At 51.8% G+C, this 13911-nt stretch overlaps 7 protein-coding genes across 7 annotated transcripts, besides 2 other annotated features; 4 read left to right on the forward strand and 3 right to left on the reverse strand.

The window, feature by feature from the left end:
• NFIA_052250 (uncharacterized protein) lies at positions 1-468 on the forward strand (the record flags this gene model as incomplete). The annotated part of the gene is made up of 1 exon (XM_001257776.1): positions 1-468. One exon carries the CDS (start codon positions 1-3, stop codon positions 466-468), a length of 468 nt encoding a protein of 155 aa, XP_001257777.1.
• Positions 469-1134: 666 nt separating this feature from the next.
• On the reverse strand, positions 1135-2481 carry NFIA_052260 (putative endoplasmic reticulum DnaJ domain protein Erj5; the record flags this gene model as incomplete). Its single annotated transcript, XM_001257777.1, has 3 exons — positions 1135-2192; positions 2257-2322; positions 2409-2481. The coding sequence occupies 3 exons, from the start codon at positions 2479-2481 to the stop codon at positions 1135-1137; spliced, it is 1197 nt and encodes a 398-aa protein (XP_001257778.1).
• Positions 2482-3815: 1334 nt separating this feature from the next.
• On the forward strand, positions 3816-4340 carry NFIA_052270 (putative COPII vesicles protein Yip3; the record flags this gene model as incomplete). Its single annotated transcript, XM_001257778.1, has 1 exon — positions 3816-4340. The coding sequence occupies one exon, from the start codon at positions 3816-3818 to the stop codon at positions 4338-4340; it is 525 nt and encodes a 174-aa protein (XP_001257779.1).
• A 26-nt stretch (positions 4341-4366) lies between these two features.
• NFIA_052280 (uncharacterized protein) lies at positions 4367-5542 on the forward strand (the record flags this gene model as incomplete). Its single annotated transcript, XM_001257779.1, has 1 exon — positions 4367-5542. The coding sequence occupies one exon, from the start codon at positions 4367-4369 to the stop codon at positions 5540-5542; it is 1176 nt and encodes a 391-aa protein (XP_001257780.1).
• Positions 5543-6989: 1447 nt separating this feature from the next.
• On the forward strand, positions 6990-7951 carry NFIA_052290 (Frag1/DRAM/Sfk1 family protein; the record flags this gene model as incomplete). Its single annotated transcript, XM_001257780.1, has 4 exons — positions 6990-7069; positions 7133-7402; positions 7452-7657; positions 7707-7951. 4 exons carry the CDS (start codon positions 6990-6992, stop codon positions 7949-7951), a joined length of 801 nt encoding a protein of 266 aa, XP_001257781.1.
• A 299-nt stretch (positions 7952-8250) lies between these two features.
• ptyA (putative tyrosine/serine protein phosphatase) lies at positions 8251-9424 on the reverse strand (the record flags this gene model as incomplete). Its single annotated transcript, XM_001257781.1, has 5 exons — positions 8251-8746; positions 8808-8999; positions 9076-9155; positions 9209-9245; positions 9306-9424. 5 exons carry the CDS (start codon positions 9422-9424, stop codon positions 8251-8253), a joined length of 924 nt encoding a protein of 307 aa, XP_001257782.1.
• Positions 9425-9789: 365 nt separating this feature from the next.
• Positions 9790-9825: a microsatellite.
• Positions 9799-9824: a microsatellite.
• A 276-nt stretch (positions 9826-10101) lies between the features above and the next one.
• On the reverse strand, positions 10102-13229 carry NFIA_052310 (glycoside hydrolase family 35 protein; the record flags this gene model as incomplete). Its single annotated transcript, XM_001257782.1, has 4 exons — positions 10102-11236; positions 11295-11793; positions 11845-12921; positions 12989-13229. 4 exons carry the CDS (start codon positions 13227-13229, stop codon positions 10102-10104), a joined length of 2952 nt encoding a protein of 983 aa, XP_001257783.1.
• Positions 13230-13911: the final 682 nt, after the last annotated feature.

Here is a 13911-nt window from a genome sequence, read left to right on the forward strand (position 1 = left end):
ATGGGCTGGTTTGATGGAAGGTCGACGACTTCGTCTTCTCGTCATGTTCGCCGACGCTCCCCGTCCCGTCTATCTGTCTATTCGACTTCGCACTCTCGCCATTCAGCGCCATCAATTTTCAGCCTAGGTGGCTACAGTCGTGCTGGTCGTTCAAGCCCATCGGTGCTGTCCTCGTCATCTTCGAGACGCGCACGGCCTCGAGCTGGGTTTATCCAGCGCGTAATCCACTATATCAAGCGCCTCTTCCGCGACATCTACAACTATGCGCGCCGTCACCCTGCAAAGGTCTTGTTCATGGTCATCATCCCTCTGCTCACGAGTGGTGTACTGCAGAAACTACTAGCCATGATCGGTATCCGCCTACCGCATAGTCTGAGTGGTCACTCCTCCGGTGCTAGAAGGGTCGGCGAGAGTGGCATGAGTGACAACCTTAATGGACTCATGAACATCGCTAAAATGTTCCTGTAGTAATGAGGGGCCCAGCAGACCCGGGGAAGCTCAGCTACAATTGACGAAGCTTTGACGCGGCCATCCCTGCCGAATGGCGATATGAAGAATACCTACGAACGATCATGACTATGACTGACGATGATTACATGTACTCGATCTACATTATTGATGTTTTGTTTCCTTCCAACAACGTTGATGATCTATACCAGCTATTATTGGGAGGCTGCCTGCAATGTTGCCTGCAATGTCATACTTTAAAGCTTACACATGCGTCCTGGTACAATGATTTTCCACTCAAGGTCTCTATGGCCTGGGTTGCGTATCTTCGCCGCTGCATCGCTGTAACCACTCTTTTCAGGTTGAAACCCTGCAACGGGACTGGGCCTGGTCGCGAACAGATTAGTAAAGGGCGGAGATTAGTGAAAAGCGAGTAGCAGTTAATAGACACGGCTGCTGCCCAGGGGCATTCTAGTAGACAATGAACGTAATTGCAGCAACAGTTAATGTCAACTTCCTGCGAAGATGAAGGTATCGCGTGGCATAAGAATTGTTGTAGTAGCTTTTTTACGTCTAAAATTGATATACATGTATACAATGATTTCTCGCCCATAATGCCTCGGAAAGAGTAGTATAAGCCAAGGCTCGACCTTGACAATTGCGCACCCATCCTGGGGACAGACTGACTTAGGACCTTTGTGACCGTTTTCCTCTCCGTCTAGACGCACCGCTATTGGACCTGAGAGCAGAACTGCTGCTATCCTGGACCTCTTGCTCCGTGGCCTCTGCAGATTCTTCTTCAGCGTCGACTTCGTGCTCTCCCGTGGTTGAAGCTACAGTCAGTTTGCCCACGGTCTGCCGGTACAACCAAATCGGGACGCGGAACACCATTGTGTCACGGATAGTCGGTCGCTGAATCTCATCAACGTCCAGCAGGTATTCCTGGCGTTCTCCGTCCTCAGTCTCCTCTTCGAGGAAGACATTTCCAACGGAATCGACGATCAACACCTTGCCATTTTCAGCAATAACCCGTTTCCTCTCGCCAGTCGGCTGGACGGACTCAGTGGTGGGCGTTGCAGTGCCGGAGCCGCGTGGTGATGCCTTTGAACCTTTCTTGCTTTCCTTGCGGTTCTCGCGCTCCATCATGCGCTTCTGGCGCCGGTTCATAGGAATTGCAGTTGCCTCTCCTTGCTCGGGAGGGGGAGGAGGGACGGCAGTGCTGGCGGAGTCGACGCCAGGAATACCACGGATCCCAAGTTCATCACCCCAGGCGGCCCTTCTTGCTTGACGAATGTACCGGTCGACGAATTCCCGCTGCCGCTTCCAACTGAGGACGAGCGCGGCGTAATGAGCACCACCACCGAAAACGAGAAAGAGCCCAACAAGCACGCTTCCTAGACCCGGACGGAATCGAGAGTAGTAGTAGCCGGTGCCCTTCCACTTGGGAAAGCCATTCTTCAAGAAGTGATCGTAACGCTCACGACTGGGCCCGCGGAGGATGTTGGCGACGGTGTTCAAGCGAGCAGCCCGTTCATGGGCCTCCTTGACAGCGGCGGCAATTTCGCGCTGGGAGGGACCCTTGTTGACATGGACGCCCTGCTTGGTGGTTTTGGCCTTGGCCTTGTCCTTGGAACGGTTGGCGATGAAGGATCGCTTGACCTTGTCGGGGTGGAGAAGTCTGGATTTCTTGCGGTAGGCCTTGTTCAATTCGTCCTGGTTGGCATTGGGACTCACACCGAGGAAGTCTATCAGGAAAGGAGGGAATGAGATACGAATGCACAGGTGAGAGACAGGGGAAGAAGGACGTACCGTAAAAGGTCACATTAGCACCTTCAGTGGCTGCGACCTCGTCGTTGAGTCGGAAGATTTCATAATCTTAACGGATTAGCATTGATGCAACAATTTTCTTCGTTCGCAAGGAAACCCATGGCGATACAAAGGGGAAGAAAAAAAGGACAAACCTTCTTTAGTCCAAGCAGCAGCAAGAACCACTAGAACAGCAAACACAAACAAGCGGAGAGCAAGAGGCTTCATGATGGGCACAGAGGGGAAGCGGTCAATGCCGCAATGGCCCGAACAAAGAATCAAATAGAAGTCTAGGCTTGACTCTTCTCAGGAAACAAGTCCTGCACAAAAAGTTGAGAAATGGTGGAGTGAGCACTACACATAATTTAGAGTTACCGCTTTTGGTAAACTATGATCTGTCCACAATCCACCTATGATACATCGAAAGGCGGTGGGCTGTAATACCGTTGTACAGGGTAAGATACATCTGGACAAGTTCAGCTGCCTTCGTAACTATCTACTCCCTAGATCATTATCAAAGCATCAAGTACTTCACTGACACGAAATCGCTGAGGGCTACGTGTGATCCACTCTGCAGAGGGGAAAAACGTGGACCAATAATGGGGATGGTATTGAAGCCTTAGACATGGGGAGAAATGAATCCGGTACGGAGATGAGGGGTACCAACAGCCATCCTGATTCTAGATGTGATGAATCTGATGGGGGATGATTCATGATCAAGACGAACAATTGGAGGTCAAAAAGTGTTGGGTTTAAATGCAAGCATTCCCTGTCATAGTAGTCTCGTAGACTCCCTTCCTTTCTGTCCTTGCCTTAAGATACTCAGGTCATCCTGAGGCATCTATTTCGGTTGGCAGCCCTGACAAGGGAAAGGGTTTTGATCATGGGGGAGGCTTAATCCGAGCGAGACATTGGATCTTCATGTTGTCCTCTGCCGTTTTCCTTTCATCTGATTCTGCAATTTCTCGTTCGCGGTTCAGCTTTCGCGTCTCGACCCAGAGTCTACCAACGGCTTGAGACCGTGGACTCTTCCGCTTCCAGGCACCGACCACTTCTATTATTAGGATCTTGGGAAGTGTAAAGCGCAGCAGTCAAAAGTAACCTCACACTGTGACGACTGCCCCATTATCATCAAACTCTAAGCACTACTAGGGAGAATCAAGAGTCCTTGATCCCCTAAGTATCTTCAATCTTCAGGGATCCAGTCTACTCCAGAAGGAGTCTTGGACGGCGGTGACCAAAAGCGCTAAGGTTGTAAGGCTAAGCCCCTTGTGCCTGTTGCAACGCCGGAACCAAAAATACGAACCAAACGGGGCTAGGCTGAAGGTTCCAATGATTTTTCTCTCTTTACTCCGTACCTCTCCAGGCTTCCTCATATCTTCCGGCCAGATAAACCTGTCGACTTTGCCTTCATTTACCACCCCTTTTCCTTACTTCTCTGCCCATTGACTCGATTTCACGTCTACTTTTTGCCTCCTAATCCTCTTCAGTTTTTCCTGACCCTCAGTTACCACTTCAAAATTTTTATTTCCATTCACAAATCTTCCTACAACCGTTTCACAATGAGTCCGATTCAGTTCCCCATTGACGCGATTGCCTCACGATTCGGTGATCGCTTCAATAGCGTCCGCGCGCAATCTCTTACCTCGCGTTTCTCCAACCTCCGACCGATCTCGGAGTTCCTCGACGTCAAGCGCCTCTCGAAGCCTGCCAATTTCGGCGAAGTTCAAAGCCGTGTGAACTACAACCTGGCCTATTTCTCGAGCAACTATGCCGCCGTCTTTGTCATGCTCAGCATATACAGCTTGCTGACCAATCTGTCGTTGCTTCTTGTCATCCTGTTGGTTGCCGGTGGTCTGTATGGAATTGGCAAGCTCCAGGGCCGTGATCTTGATTTGGGCTTTGCCCGATTCACCACCTCTCAGCTATACACCGGTCTGCTGATTGTTGCGGTTCCTCTGGGTCTTTATGCTTCCCCCATCGCCACTGCGCTCTGGCTGATCGGAGCCACTGGCGTGACTGTCTTCGGTCACGCCGCATTTATGGATAAACCAATCGAGAATGCTTTTTCCGAGGAGGCGGTCTAGGTGGTCGGCCGCGAGCTCCTTACGGTATGCCCCGATGGGGAAGACCACCGGGGGCACGAGTGGGGAGATCCAGCGGGAGACAGGCGGCTCAGTGGATGGATACTAATAATGTGCGGATTCAGGAGATTGACTGCGGGGTTGAAGAGGAGTATCTTCTGCGACGTGGTCGCGCTTTGTATGCTGCTGAACAACCGAGGATTGGGTGGCCGAGGCGCAATGAGGATTACGACGGATCTGCTGATGATGTGCACTCGGTCGACGGCATAGACTTGGATCTGTATGACGATTCGGACAGCACGGTGGCATATGCAGTGCAATTAGCGATGAAAGACGATGAAGAGTGGCTGGTAGACAAGGCCCTGGAACGGATACGGCGTGCGCAGATACTGGGCCAGAAGAATGTACGACTTTCACAGCGGGAGTTGGACGCCCTCGAACGAAAACGGATGCAAACTGGCGGTATGGAAGACGTCGGACAGAGAAACAAGGTTCCCAAGGCAGCGGCTGTCGCCAGCAGACCCCTGAGGCCAGTAGAGAGCTCCACAAACGGGGAACTGGCAAATATCCGGACAATGCGGCATGGATCTAGCGCCCCAAATGGCAGCGTACCCCGTACCTTTGTGACGGACAAGAAGGAGATGTATGAATCGAGGGCGCGGGCTTCGGGCGCTTCGGCCAGGGACCATTCTCCTGTACTACCACGAACCACCACCGTGCCTAACCTACAACCTCGAATGTCGGGGCCTCCGACTTACTCATCCGTTCCACGCGATTTTCGGTCGGACGTTCCCCTCACCTTCCCCAGCCCTCTTCCACCGGCGACCTTCCAGAACTCTCCATATTCACGCATCCTTCCTCACGAGCCACAGTGGGTGCCTCCGTACCAGGCACCATATGCTTCGGCAACCGTCACTGCGGGACCTCAAAGCTATCCGGGCCATATGGCATACCAGGCAAGTCCCGGGTCTGTTCTTGGCGATCGCCATCCGCTGAGTCGTCAGCATGTGTCCTCGAATTCGGCCAGGGGCGATTCGAGCAGCGCAGGTGACGAAGAAGAAGACAGTGAATCCGACAATGACGGTGATAAGATACACATTGTCGATGTGGTGCAACGAAAAGTGCCAACTGGTCTTCAGAGACGGCCTGCTGCAGCCAGCGGGGTCGGCGCCAGAGCAGTTCACCCACGGTCTCGACGTTCTTGAAAGCATACAAACATACCCCCCGCTCTGTGCCCCTTCATTTCCTTTTTCCTTAATCCGGTGGAGACGTCTTCGATGGATTGTGCCTTTCTGTGTCTCTTGTGTGTTTCGGTTGGGGCGGCCCAGCGGGTATTTGGCAAACAAAAACGTATGGAGTTCTGAATTAGAGCGGTGACTGTGTTAAAGGTTACATTAATTTTCAGTTCTGATTAATTCTAAGACAATAGACTATGTGATGGAGCGCAGCCGTGGAACAACAGCCCCTGGTGGCAGTAACAGTATCGTGTAACCGGGATGTGATCCCGAGTCAGTTTGTGCACATGGCAGAACTGTGCAGTCAATGTATGAAAAAGCGTGCAACTGCATGAGAGATGGCTATCAGGGTGATCGACAAGGATATGCGGATGATAAAAAAATATCCAGGGCCATAAGGATAAGGTGGTTTGTGGCTGAGACTGCGCACCCGAAGGTGACACTTTGCTGCCTATTCTGTGCAGTCTTCGTAAAGAATGAGTAATCTACGGAGCACAGCCAAGATGTTCGACAACATGGTAGTCGACACCAGGGAGAAGAAGGACCAATATGAGCCCGAGTTGCTTTGTGAATGACAATAATGGATCATAATAGAGCATAATCGAGAGGTACACAGCACAGTCTTCTAGTCCTTCGGTTGCATCCCGGAAGATCGACAATGGCTCTGCTCGATGACGTCGATGGACTGACCGGGTGGTGAAATCATTACTGATTCCTTCGGGATATTATTATTTATAAAGAGGAAGGCTAAAGGATTCATGATCGGCGTGCAGAGTATCCAAGAACAGTTCTGTTGGCTTTTCCCCCCTCCTCCCCTTACCTTTCTAACTTCCCTTTGGCTTCAGGCTGCTAGGCTATCACCATATTTGTTTATCGACACATCCTTAATTGAACCACGCAGTGTCTGCCTTGTTCACCCATCCCTTGATCCTCTATTACCACTGAGCCACAAACAGCTGACAGAACTAGACCAAACAGCCATAGAGTCAATTGGAGTGATTGTCGTCATCCACGCATTACATCTACTGCTGCCTGAAGTATTCGTCAAGCCAAGCTTTCCTCATCCTGTGAGTTTGATCTAAGCCACATCCGCTGTATCCGGTGCGCCCGATCCCGATTCTCATTTAAAGTGAAGGATGGCTTGAACTGATCATATTGATATGTGTCGTAGTATTGCCATAGCAGACAGCGGCTCGTTCTTTTGAGGTCGAACTTGTCACTCCTATTTTCAAATTGTGTCGCTGACGTCGACATCTTGATCGAAACAAAGCCGTCAACCAATAAAAGATCGGCATAACGCCATGTGGATTATATCATTTTGGATCTTTCCGGTGATATCGGCGTGCATGTGGCTTGGTAGGGAAATTTTTCCACGGAACCGGTCAAATAGATGCTAACTTGACGGTATTGTGTAGCCATGCTGCTTGCGATGCTGGGAAACTGGGCTGTACTTGGGACACCTATCTACCCCAGTATGGAAGCCGGACAAACCATTGCGTATGTCGTCATTTCGTCCTCGCTTGCGCATGCAGTTCATTTGACGCTGACAAAGGACGATAGATATATATCTGACATTGGAGCGCAGGGGTTGAAACCTCTGTTCATCACAGGCAGCGTCATCACCGTTGTCTTTCTGGATTTGTCCTTCGTTTCTGAACGATGGCTGCGACACTCCGGGCAGTTGGTGCCGAACAGGGGCTGGTTTGACAAGTTCTGCGCTGTCGCTTCGATATTCTTCGCGGTCGCCGGCGCACTGGGATTGATCCTACTCGCGTGCTACGATACGCTGCATCATTCGCATTATCACAATGGATTCCTGCTCATGTTCCTGTAAGCGGCATCTTTGCGGTTTGGAGAAATAAATTACTGATTACTTTAGTGTCGGATACCTGGTCAGTGCGGTGCTCATCTGCATCGAGTATCTGTGGCTGGGGATCTTCTATCGCTCGCAGCATCGCATCTTATTCGCGAGCTTTCTGATCAAACTCGCGTTTGTGATCATCGAAGTCGCACTAGCCATTGCGTTTGGTATCTGCACTCGCCGTAACTCTGGCAAGAAAAATGTGGCCGCTGTCTTGGAATGGGGTATGTTCTGAATTCCTGTCTCGATTATTCTCGGTGCTAATATCTGCAGTTATTGCTTTCGTTTTCACCGGGTATATCCTCTCCTTTGTGGTCGATCTTCTACCCTCTGTGCGAACACGTCGCCACATCCCTCAGGGCGAAAAGCGCCTCGAAATGGCCCACGAGGGGCCCAATGCTCCTCATCCTCATCGCAACGGGGCCAGTGGAGGCTACGTGGTTGAGGAGCCCCTGACGAGGGATTCTACCGGGCCCAACGCCAACTTCTACCGCGGGCAGCGTTCTACCGGTTACTGAAACCGGCGTTCTTGACGATAAACACGATACACTTTGATGGTAGCCTTTTTCTCATTTTATTTGATTTGATATGCTGCTGATTGTACAACACTGCATTGGATGTGCTAGATAAAGATACCTTGTCCATAATGGTTGCTGATACATGGGTATACAACGCCTTAATTATATTATATAATTGCTCATTTGTCTGAAGTTGCTAAATCTAGAGTCCATGCATGTATCCGCCCGTAATTACAAATATCGTATCCCAGCTAAATGTACATCCATCATCAGATAGAAGAATTGAAGAAAACCGAAAACTACGCGAGCAACCGCTGCCTGATCAACGCCTGTTTCTCGCGATCAATCCCAACAGACAAAAGATACCCTTCAACGCCGCCGTATTTCGCATCCAGATGCGCCCGGATCTGCTGCGTAAACCCCGGCGGACATTTCGTATACTCCTCATCCAAGCCCAGCACGCGGATCTCCTTCATGCGCTCCTCGAACTCAACGACCAGCTCCGGCTCCGACTTGACGTAGTCCGCCGCGATCGCATCCGCCGAGACCTCCGGCAGAAGGAGCAGCAGCAGAAGCACAATCAGACCCGTGCGGTCCTTGCCCTGCGTGCAGTGCACGAGGACCGGGTACGCCGCCGGCGACACGAGCAGCTCGAAGATCTCGCGCACCTCCGCCGTGCTGCTGTCCAGCGTGTCCTGGCCGAGCCCGATCAGGCCCCGCGGCGCCATGGCCTGCTGGCCTACGATTGTCACCGCTTCGGTGCGGTAGCCCGAGGCTACGAGGGTGAGGACTCGTCTATAGACATCAATAGCTGTACATTGCACACCAGGTGGCAGAGGCGGGGCCGGGAGCATACATGAGGTTATACCAGTCCAAGCGCCATAGTAGGGCGCGTTCGAATGCTCTGCCTGTTAGACTGATCAGGGAGCGATGCACACCGGGGATCTCCATGAGATGCTCGTTTGCCTCCGAAGGAGGAAGAGATGGTTGTTCTGGGTCGAGAGCATCCTCGCCGCGACATTTGCGAGTGGCCATTTGGTGTTCGGTCCTGTCAGCGTCAGCATCAGCATCAGCATCAGTATCGGTATCGGTATGCATCTATGACACCGCTTTGCCATCCATACATCGATCTCAGATCCAGAACGGTCGAAATGTGTAGCTCTTCCGCTAGCCGCCGTCTATCTCGTTCTGAGGCATCGTCTAGCTGCTGTTTGTTAGCAATGGTCACTGACAGTAGATCCTAAGTCTTATGCGCACCCTTGCACTTCGGAAAAGGACACCTTCTTTTAGGATGCTGTACCATGCCATACACCGTCAGCAAATGCAATTGATAACGAGGTAAGGCCAGACATACCGCGATCCCATCAATTGATTGATCGACCGTCCGACATCGCGAAAGTTGATGATATTATCAAAGGGCCGATCCGCCGAGTCTAGATCGACGCTGGATTGGCGGGGGAGATTGGTGGCCATGGCGACTGCTGAGATGATGGATAAAGGGAAAGGGGAAGCTCAACTTATTGAAAAGGGTGAACGAATATGGGTATCATAGAGGAAACGAGAACAAAATCCAAGAAGTGAGTTGGTTAACCCATCAATCAGGATCAGCCAGCGGAAGCGAGGTTCAAGACAATAAGTCGGTTTGTTATCGTAGTGCTAGACGGGCTACAGTCTTTAACACTTTATACAATGTCCATAACAAAGATGGATCGATGAAGCAATAAACTGACGGAATTAGGTCGCAGAAAAACGACAAACTGAGGAGATGAAGATGTGAACGAAGATGAAGACGAGGGCGAGACGAGGATGAGGATAAGGATCAGGATGAAGGAGATACAAGACAGCCGGACAGACAGACAGACAGACAGACAGACGATGGATTGATTGGACAGAGGAGTCAGGATTAAGCATACTATGCGGATCCCCTCAAACTGGCGGTGGAGAGGAAAAGCCAGGAAAAATGGCACTAGTCACGGCCCGACGGCTTCTACTCCGGCTGGATCGCTGGATATGGAGTCGAATTCATTTAATTCCGCTTCTTTGTCTTCATGACTGTCTACTTTCACGAATATGTATAACTCCTCGCTCTAAGTCTTGGGCCAGACTGCGGCAAACCATGCCCAAAAGTGGTACTAACTTGACAGCGGCCCTCATGCATACTGGCTTCGGTCTTTCCAGCCCGGCTGCAGATAGCCCCAGTCCTGATTGAAATCGAACCCACTCCGGTACTTTCCATACGCCACCAGCTCCACCTTGTCCAGCTTCGCACCCGCATCAGTCAATGCCCACATGCTGATCGCCAGCGTGTTCTCCCCGCGGTTGTTGATCACACCTGGCGGGAAGGGGAAGAGACTCTGCGGTCCGGTGTGGGGGAGGTAATGGCCAAACTGATATCCGTTCATGAAGACCTGGACCACCGCTTTTGTGCCTTCGGGGGCGCCTAGCTGGAGTCCGATGGGGACGTCCAGATCTTTATCGAGCTTCAGCTTGAACGTGGTGGTGTAGAAACGACCCTCGGCTCCGGATACCCCGTCTAGAGGGCTGCTCTTCGACGCGGATTTGGGTACCTTGTACCCGGGCAGATGCCAGCCCATGCGCTCACCATACAGGCCGCCCTCGTTCATCGGGCCACGGACGGGGTCAATGTTCTTCTCGCCGCCTGCGTTACCTTGAATGCGCCAAGATGTAAAGTTGCCCCCTCCAGTCAAGGTGGCGCCCAGGATCCCCCGCGGATTTTGTGTTCCCTTTGGCCTCACGCTGTTCTGATCATGGCCGGTATAATCCGTGACCACCGTTAAGACGTTGTCACGATCCTTGAGTGACAAGCCGTTGAAAGTGAGGACAGCCGACGTCGCAGCAAGGCTAGGGCTGCCCGCGGATCCGCCAGCATACTGCCCGTTCACCCACGCTGCCCACCCAGCGGCTGCGCCGTTCTGCACAGTCACATTCGCGCCGGTCACGTTGCGTCCGTCGAAACGACCACGGTAGACCTTGGTGCCCGCATGGTAGCCGTAGTCACCGGAGTAGAGAACGGGGAGAGAAAGCGGAGCAATCGCATTTACTGAGGTGGTCTTGTTGCAAACAGTCCATGTGGAATCGTCGTAATCCGGCTGGATCTCCGGAAGAGTGTCTTGGGCCTTCCAGGAGTCCAACGAAGGAAGTCGAATCTTCACATCTTCCGCTCCAGGTACAGTTCCGATCAGACTTCCGTACGCAGTCTTTCTGGTCTCGATTGTCTTCCCATTCCACTTGACTTTCTTGACCTGGGAGTTACCAGTGTACACTCTGTCTTACGGTCAGTGTCTCTCATGACAAAGGAGCCGCAACCGTTCAGTTTACTCACTCAATAGATGTGGTGTTTGCGTTGTCACCAGTGATCTCCACGGTACCGTGGTTGATGGAAGCCCCGCGAACAAGGTACGGTCCTTGTACCAGTATGTGCTCGTTGGGGGCGACCTGCGGGCTTGACGTGGTCGGAGGCGCAAAGAAATTCCAGGCAGACTCTTTGTCAAGAAGGTAGGCCAGCACACCGTTGGAGAACTTCACGGCAGTGACACCCTCTCCCTGCGTGTAGGAATACTGCGTACCGTAGCTGGACTCCGAGGTAGTGACGTTGCTATTGCCGTATGTTTGGAAGGCGAGCTTCGGTTCATCCTTGAGCGCGAAGGTCCCCTTCTGGCCGACATTTAAGTAGAAGACAAGGACATTTACATCGAGGTTGGCGTATGTCAGGACTTCAGCGGATGAAAACAGGAGAGTCGAGTTGGTCCCGAAATTGTAGTCGGTCACTATAATCTTGCTCTGGCGACCATTGAGCTCGATATCCGGGATGGAGATGGCACCTAGGTCCGGTTAGCAACAAGTCAGGAAGAAACTGCACGCGAGCGCCATACCGGCAGAGGTGGTGGCGTTGAGGGAAAAGGTAGTCACATCGCGAGCTGAGCTGGTGCTGTGTGCAAGCACATAGAATCCGGCGTTTGTGTCGGGATTCCTAAGCGACCAGGTGTAGATGCTACTGTCGCTAGTGTAACCAGTACCATTACCTTCCATATAGGTCTTCAAAAGGTCTGTCGACACACGAGTGAAGAGGCCAATAAGTTTGGTTTGTTTCAACTTGTCGCGAATCTCTCGAGTCTCGCGGAGAGGAGCGGCATAGTCGTAGGAAGTGTACACGACTGGAGCGGCGCTGTGGCCCCAGTTGGTCCCGCCGTACGTCATGTAGATGCTATGCAATGTCACCCGAGAGCCGATGTTGTTCTTGTAGTAGACATCTGGGAACTCCGGCGACAGCTCCGTAGCGCAGGTGTCATAGAAAGATCCACCCCAAGGCTGGAACCACCCACCCTCGAACTCGGGCATATAACTCGGTTGCGTGGAGGAGTAGTTCTGGAACCATTGATAGTATGTCCGGACGAGTCTGAAACCAGAGTTGGGATTCGTGCACGAGAGACCACCAGGGTACGAGTCCAAGCCATATATATTGACTGCACCCCCTACGTTGTGGTAGTCTGTCGACCAGCTGACGCCTCGCATGCCCTTCTCATTGTGAGAGCTTGGAACAACAATCCCAGCTTCCTCAAACACCTGCGCAATCTGTTTCATGTAGACAACCAGGGTATGGTTCGGATCGTACGTCGTCTCTGTGAGCTCATTCTCGTGTTGATTGAGAATCACAGGCCCACCGTTGGTGATCTGGTTCTTCGCAATGATCTTGCCGACCTCCAATATCCACGGCCGCCATTTTTCGTAGTATGCCTCGTCGCTCGTCCGCTCATTCCCCATCTGGCCGTTAGCCGCCCAAAGGGCAAACCCACCAGCGGAGGTCTCTGCGTTGCAGTACGGGCCGGCTCTTGCAATCACATACAAACCCGCTTCTTTGGCATAATCGAACAACCGCTGGATGTCATGGGCTCCATTTTCAAAGTCGAATTCGCCCTCCGAGGCGCTGTGGAAGCTCCAAAAGAAGTACACTACCCCCGCCCTTTTAGTTCCCTGTCGGGCTCACCCAAGCATAATGCAGGATAAGACACGTCATACCTGAGATGGCATTGAAGCCATTGGCCCGCAATTTCTGAAAGACATCCAACCACAGCTCCGGCACAGGAAGTCTCTGGTAGTGAAATTCACCCGAGAAGACAAACAATCGCTGCCCCTTGACGGACAGACTGTACTTGTCCCATGTCACGTCGGTAGTCTTGCCATTATCCGTCCCTGACACCAAACCCTGGCCCGTCAGGATCCCCAGGAGGAGCAGAAACAGGAAGCTAAAGATACGCATATTCGCCTCGCCAATTGCGCCAGGGTGCAGTCGAGACTACTATCCTTGTCCATAGCTGCAAAATGTGCGACAGGATCCGCGACAATAAAAAGGTCGGCATTGACTGAATAACGCGACGACCATGTTCGGGTTTTCGCGACAGTGTTACTCCGGTGCTGCGTAGGGATTGGTGGATGTTCATAATTGAACAGTCGACGACCAGATGCAGCTAAGAAGCATGCATGATCCTTTTCCCCGACGAAAGCAGGGGAAGATCGACGGACGAGTGCGATTGGTGGTGATGGTTGTCTTGGGTAGGACTTAATCTATGAAATGCGGGGGGAGAGCCGAGAGGAAGAAGTCTCGGAGAGAAATTGTGGGGGAATGAGACATTTGGACAATGGGAGATCTCATGAAATGAGTCTGACTGCTATTTCCGACTCGGTATTTCTCTCGTCTATTCGTCTCGATTAATGCCGAAGGTTGAATGAAGTAAAGCCGTTTCAATCGAAAGGAAGGCGATAGAATGATTCTGATCTCGCCATGAGCTTCGACGGTTGTCAATTTCTTCAAACTCTGACAGAAACGACACCCATGTAACAGAAATATGATTGAAATTTCATGAAATATGTACCAATAACTAAAGTCACTAGAACAGATTGCGCCAGAAACCTTTGAACCCCAATTAGTCCCCAAATTTCCG

The sequence above is a fragment of the Aspergillus fischeri genome, genomic scaffold, assembly GCF_000149645.3.
Source record: "Aspergillus fischeri NRRL 181 1099437636266 genomic scaffold, whole genome shotgun sequence".
Lineage (NCBI taxonomy): Eukaryota > Fungi > Ascomycota > Eurotiomycetes > Eurotiales > Aspergillaceae > Aspergillus > Aspergillus fischeri.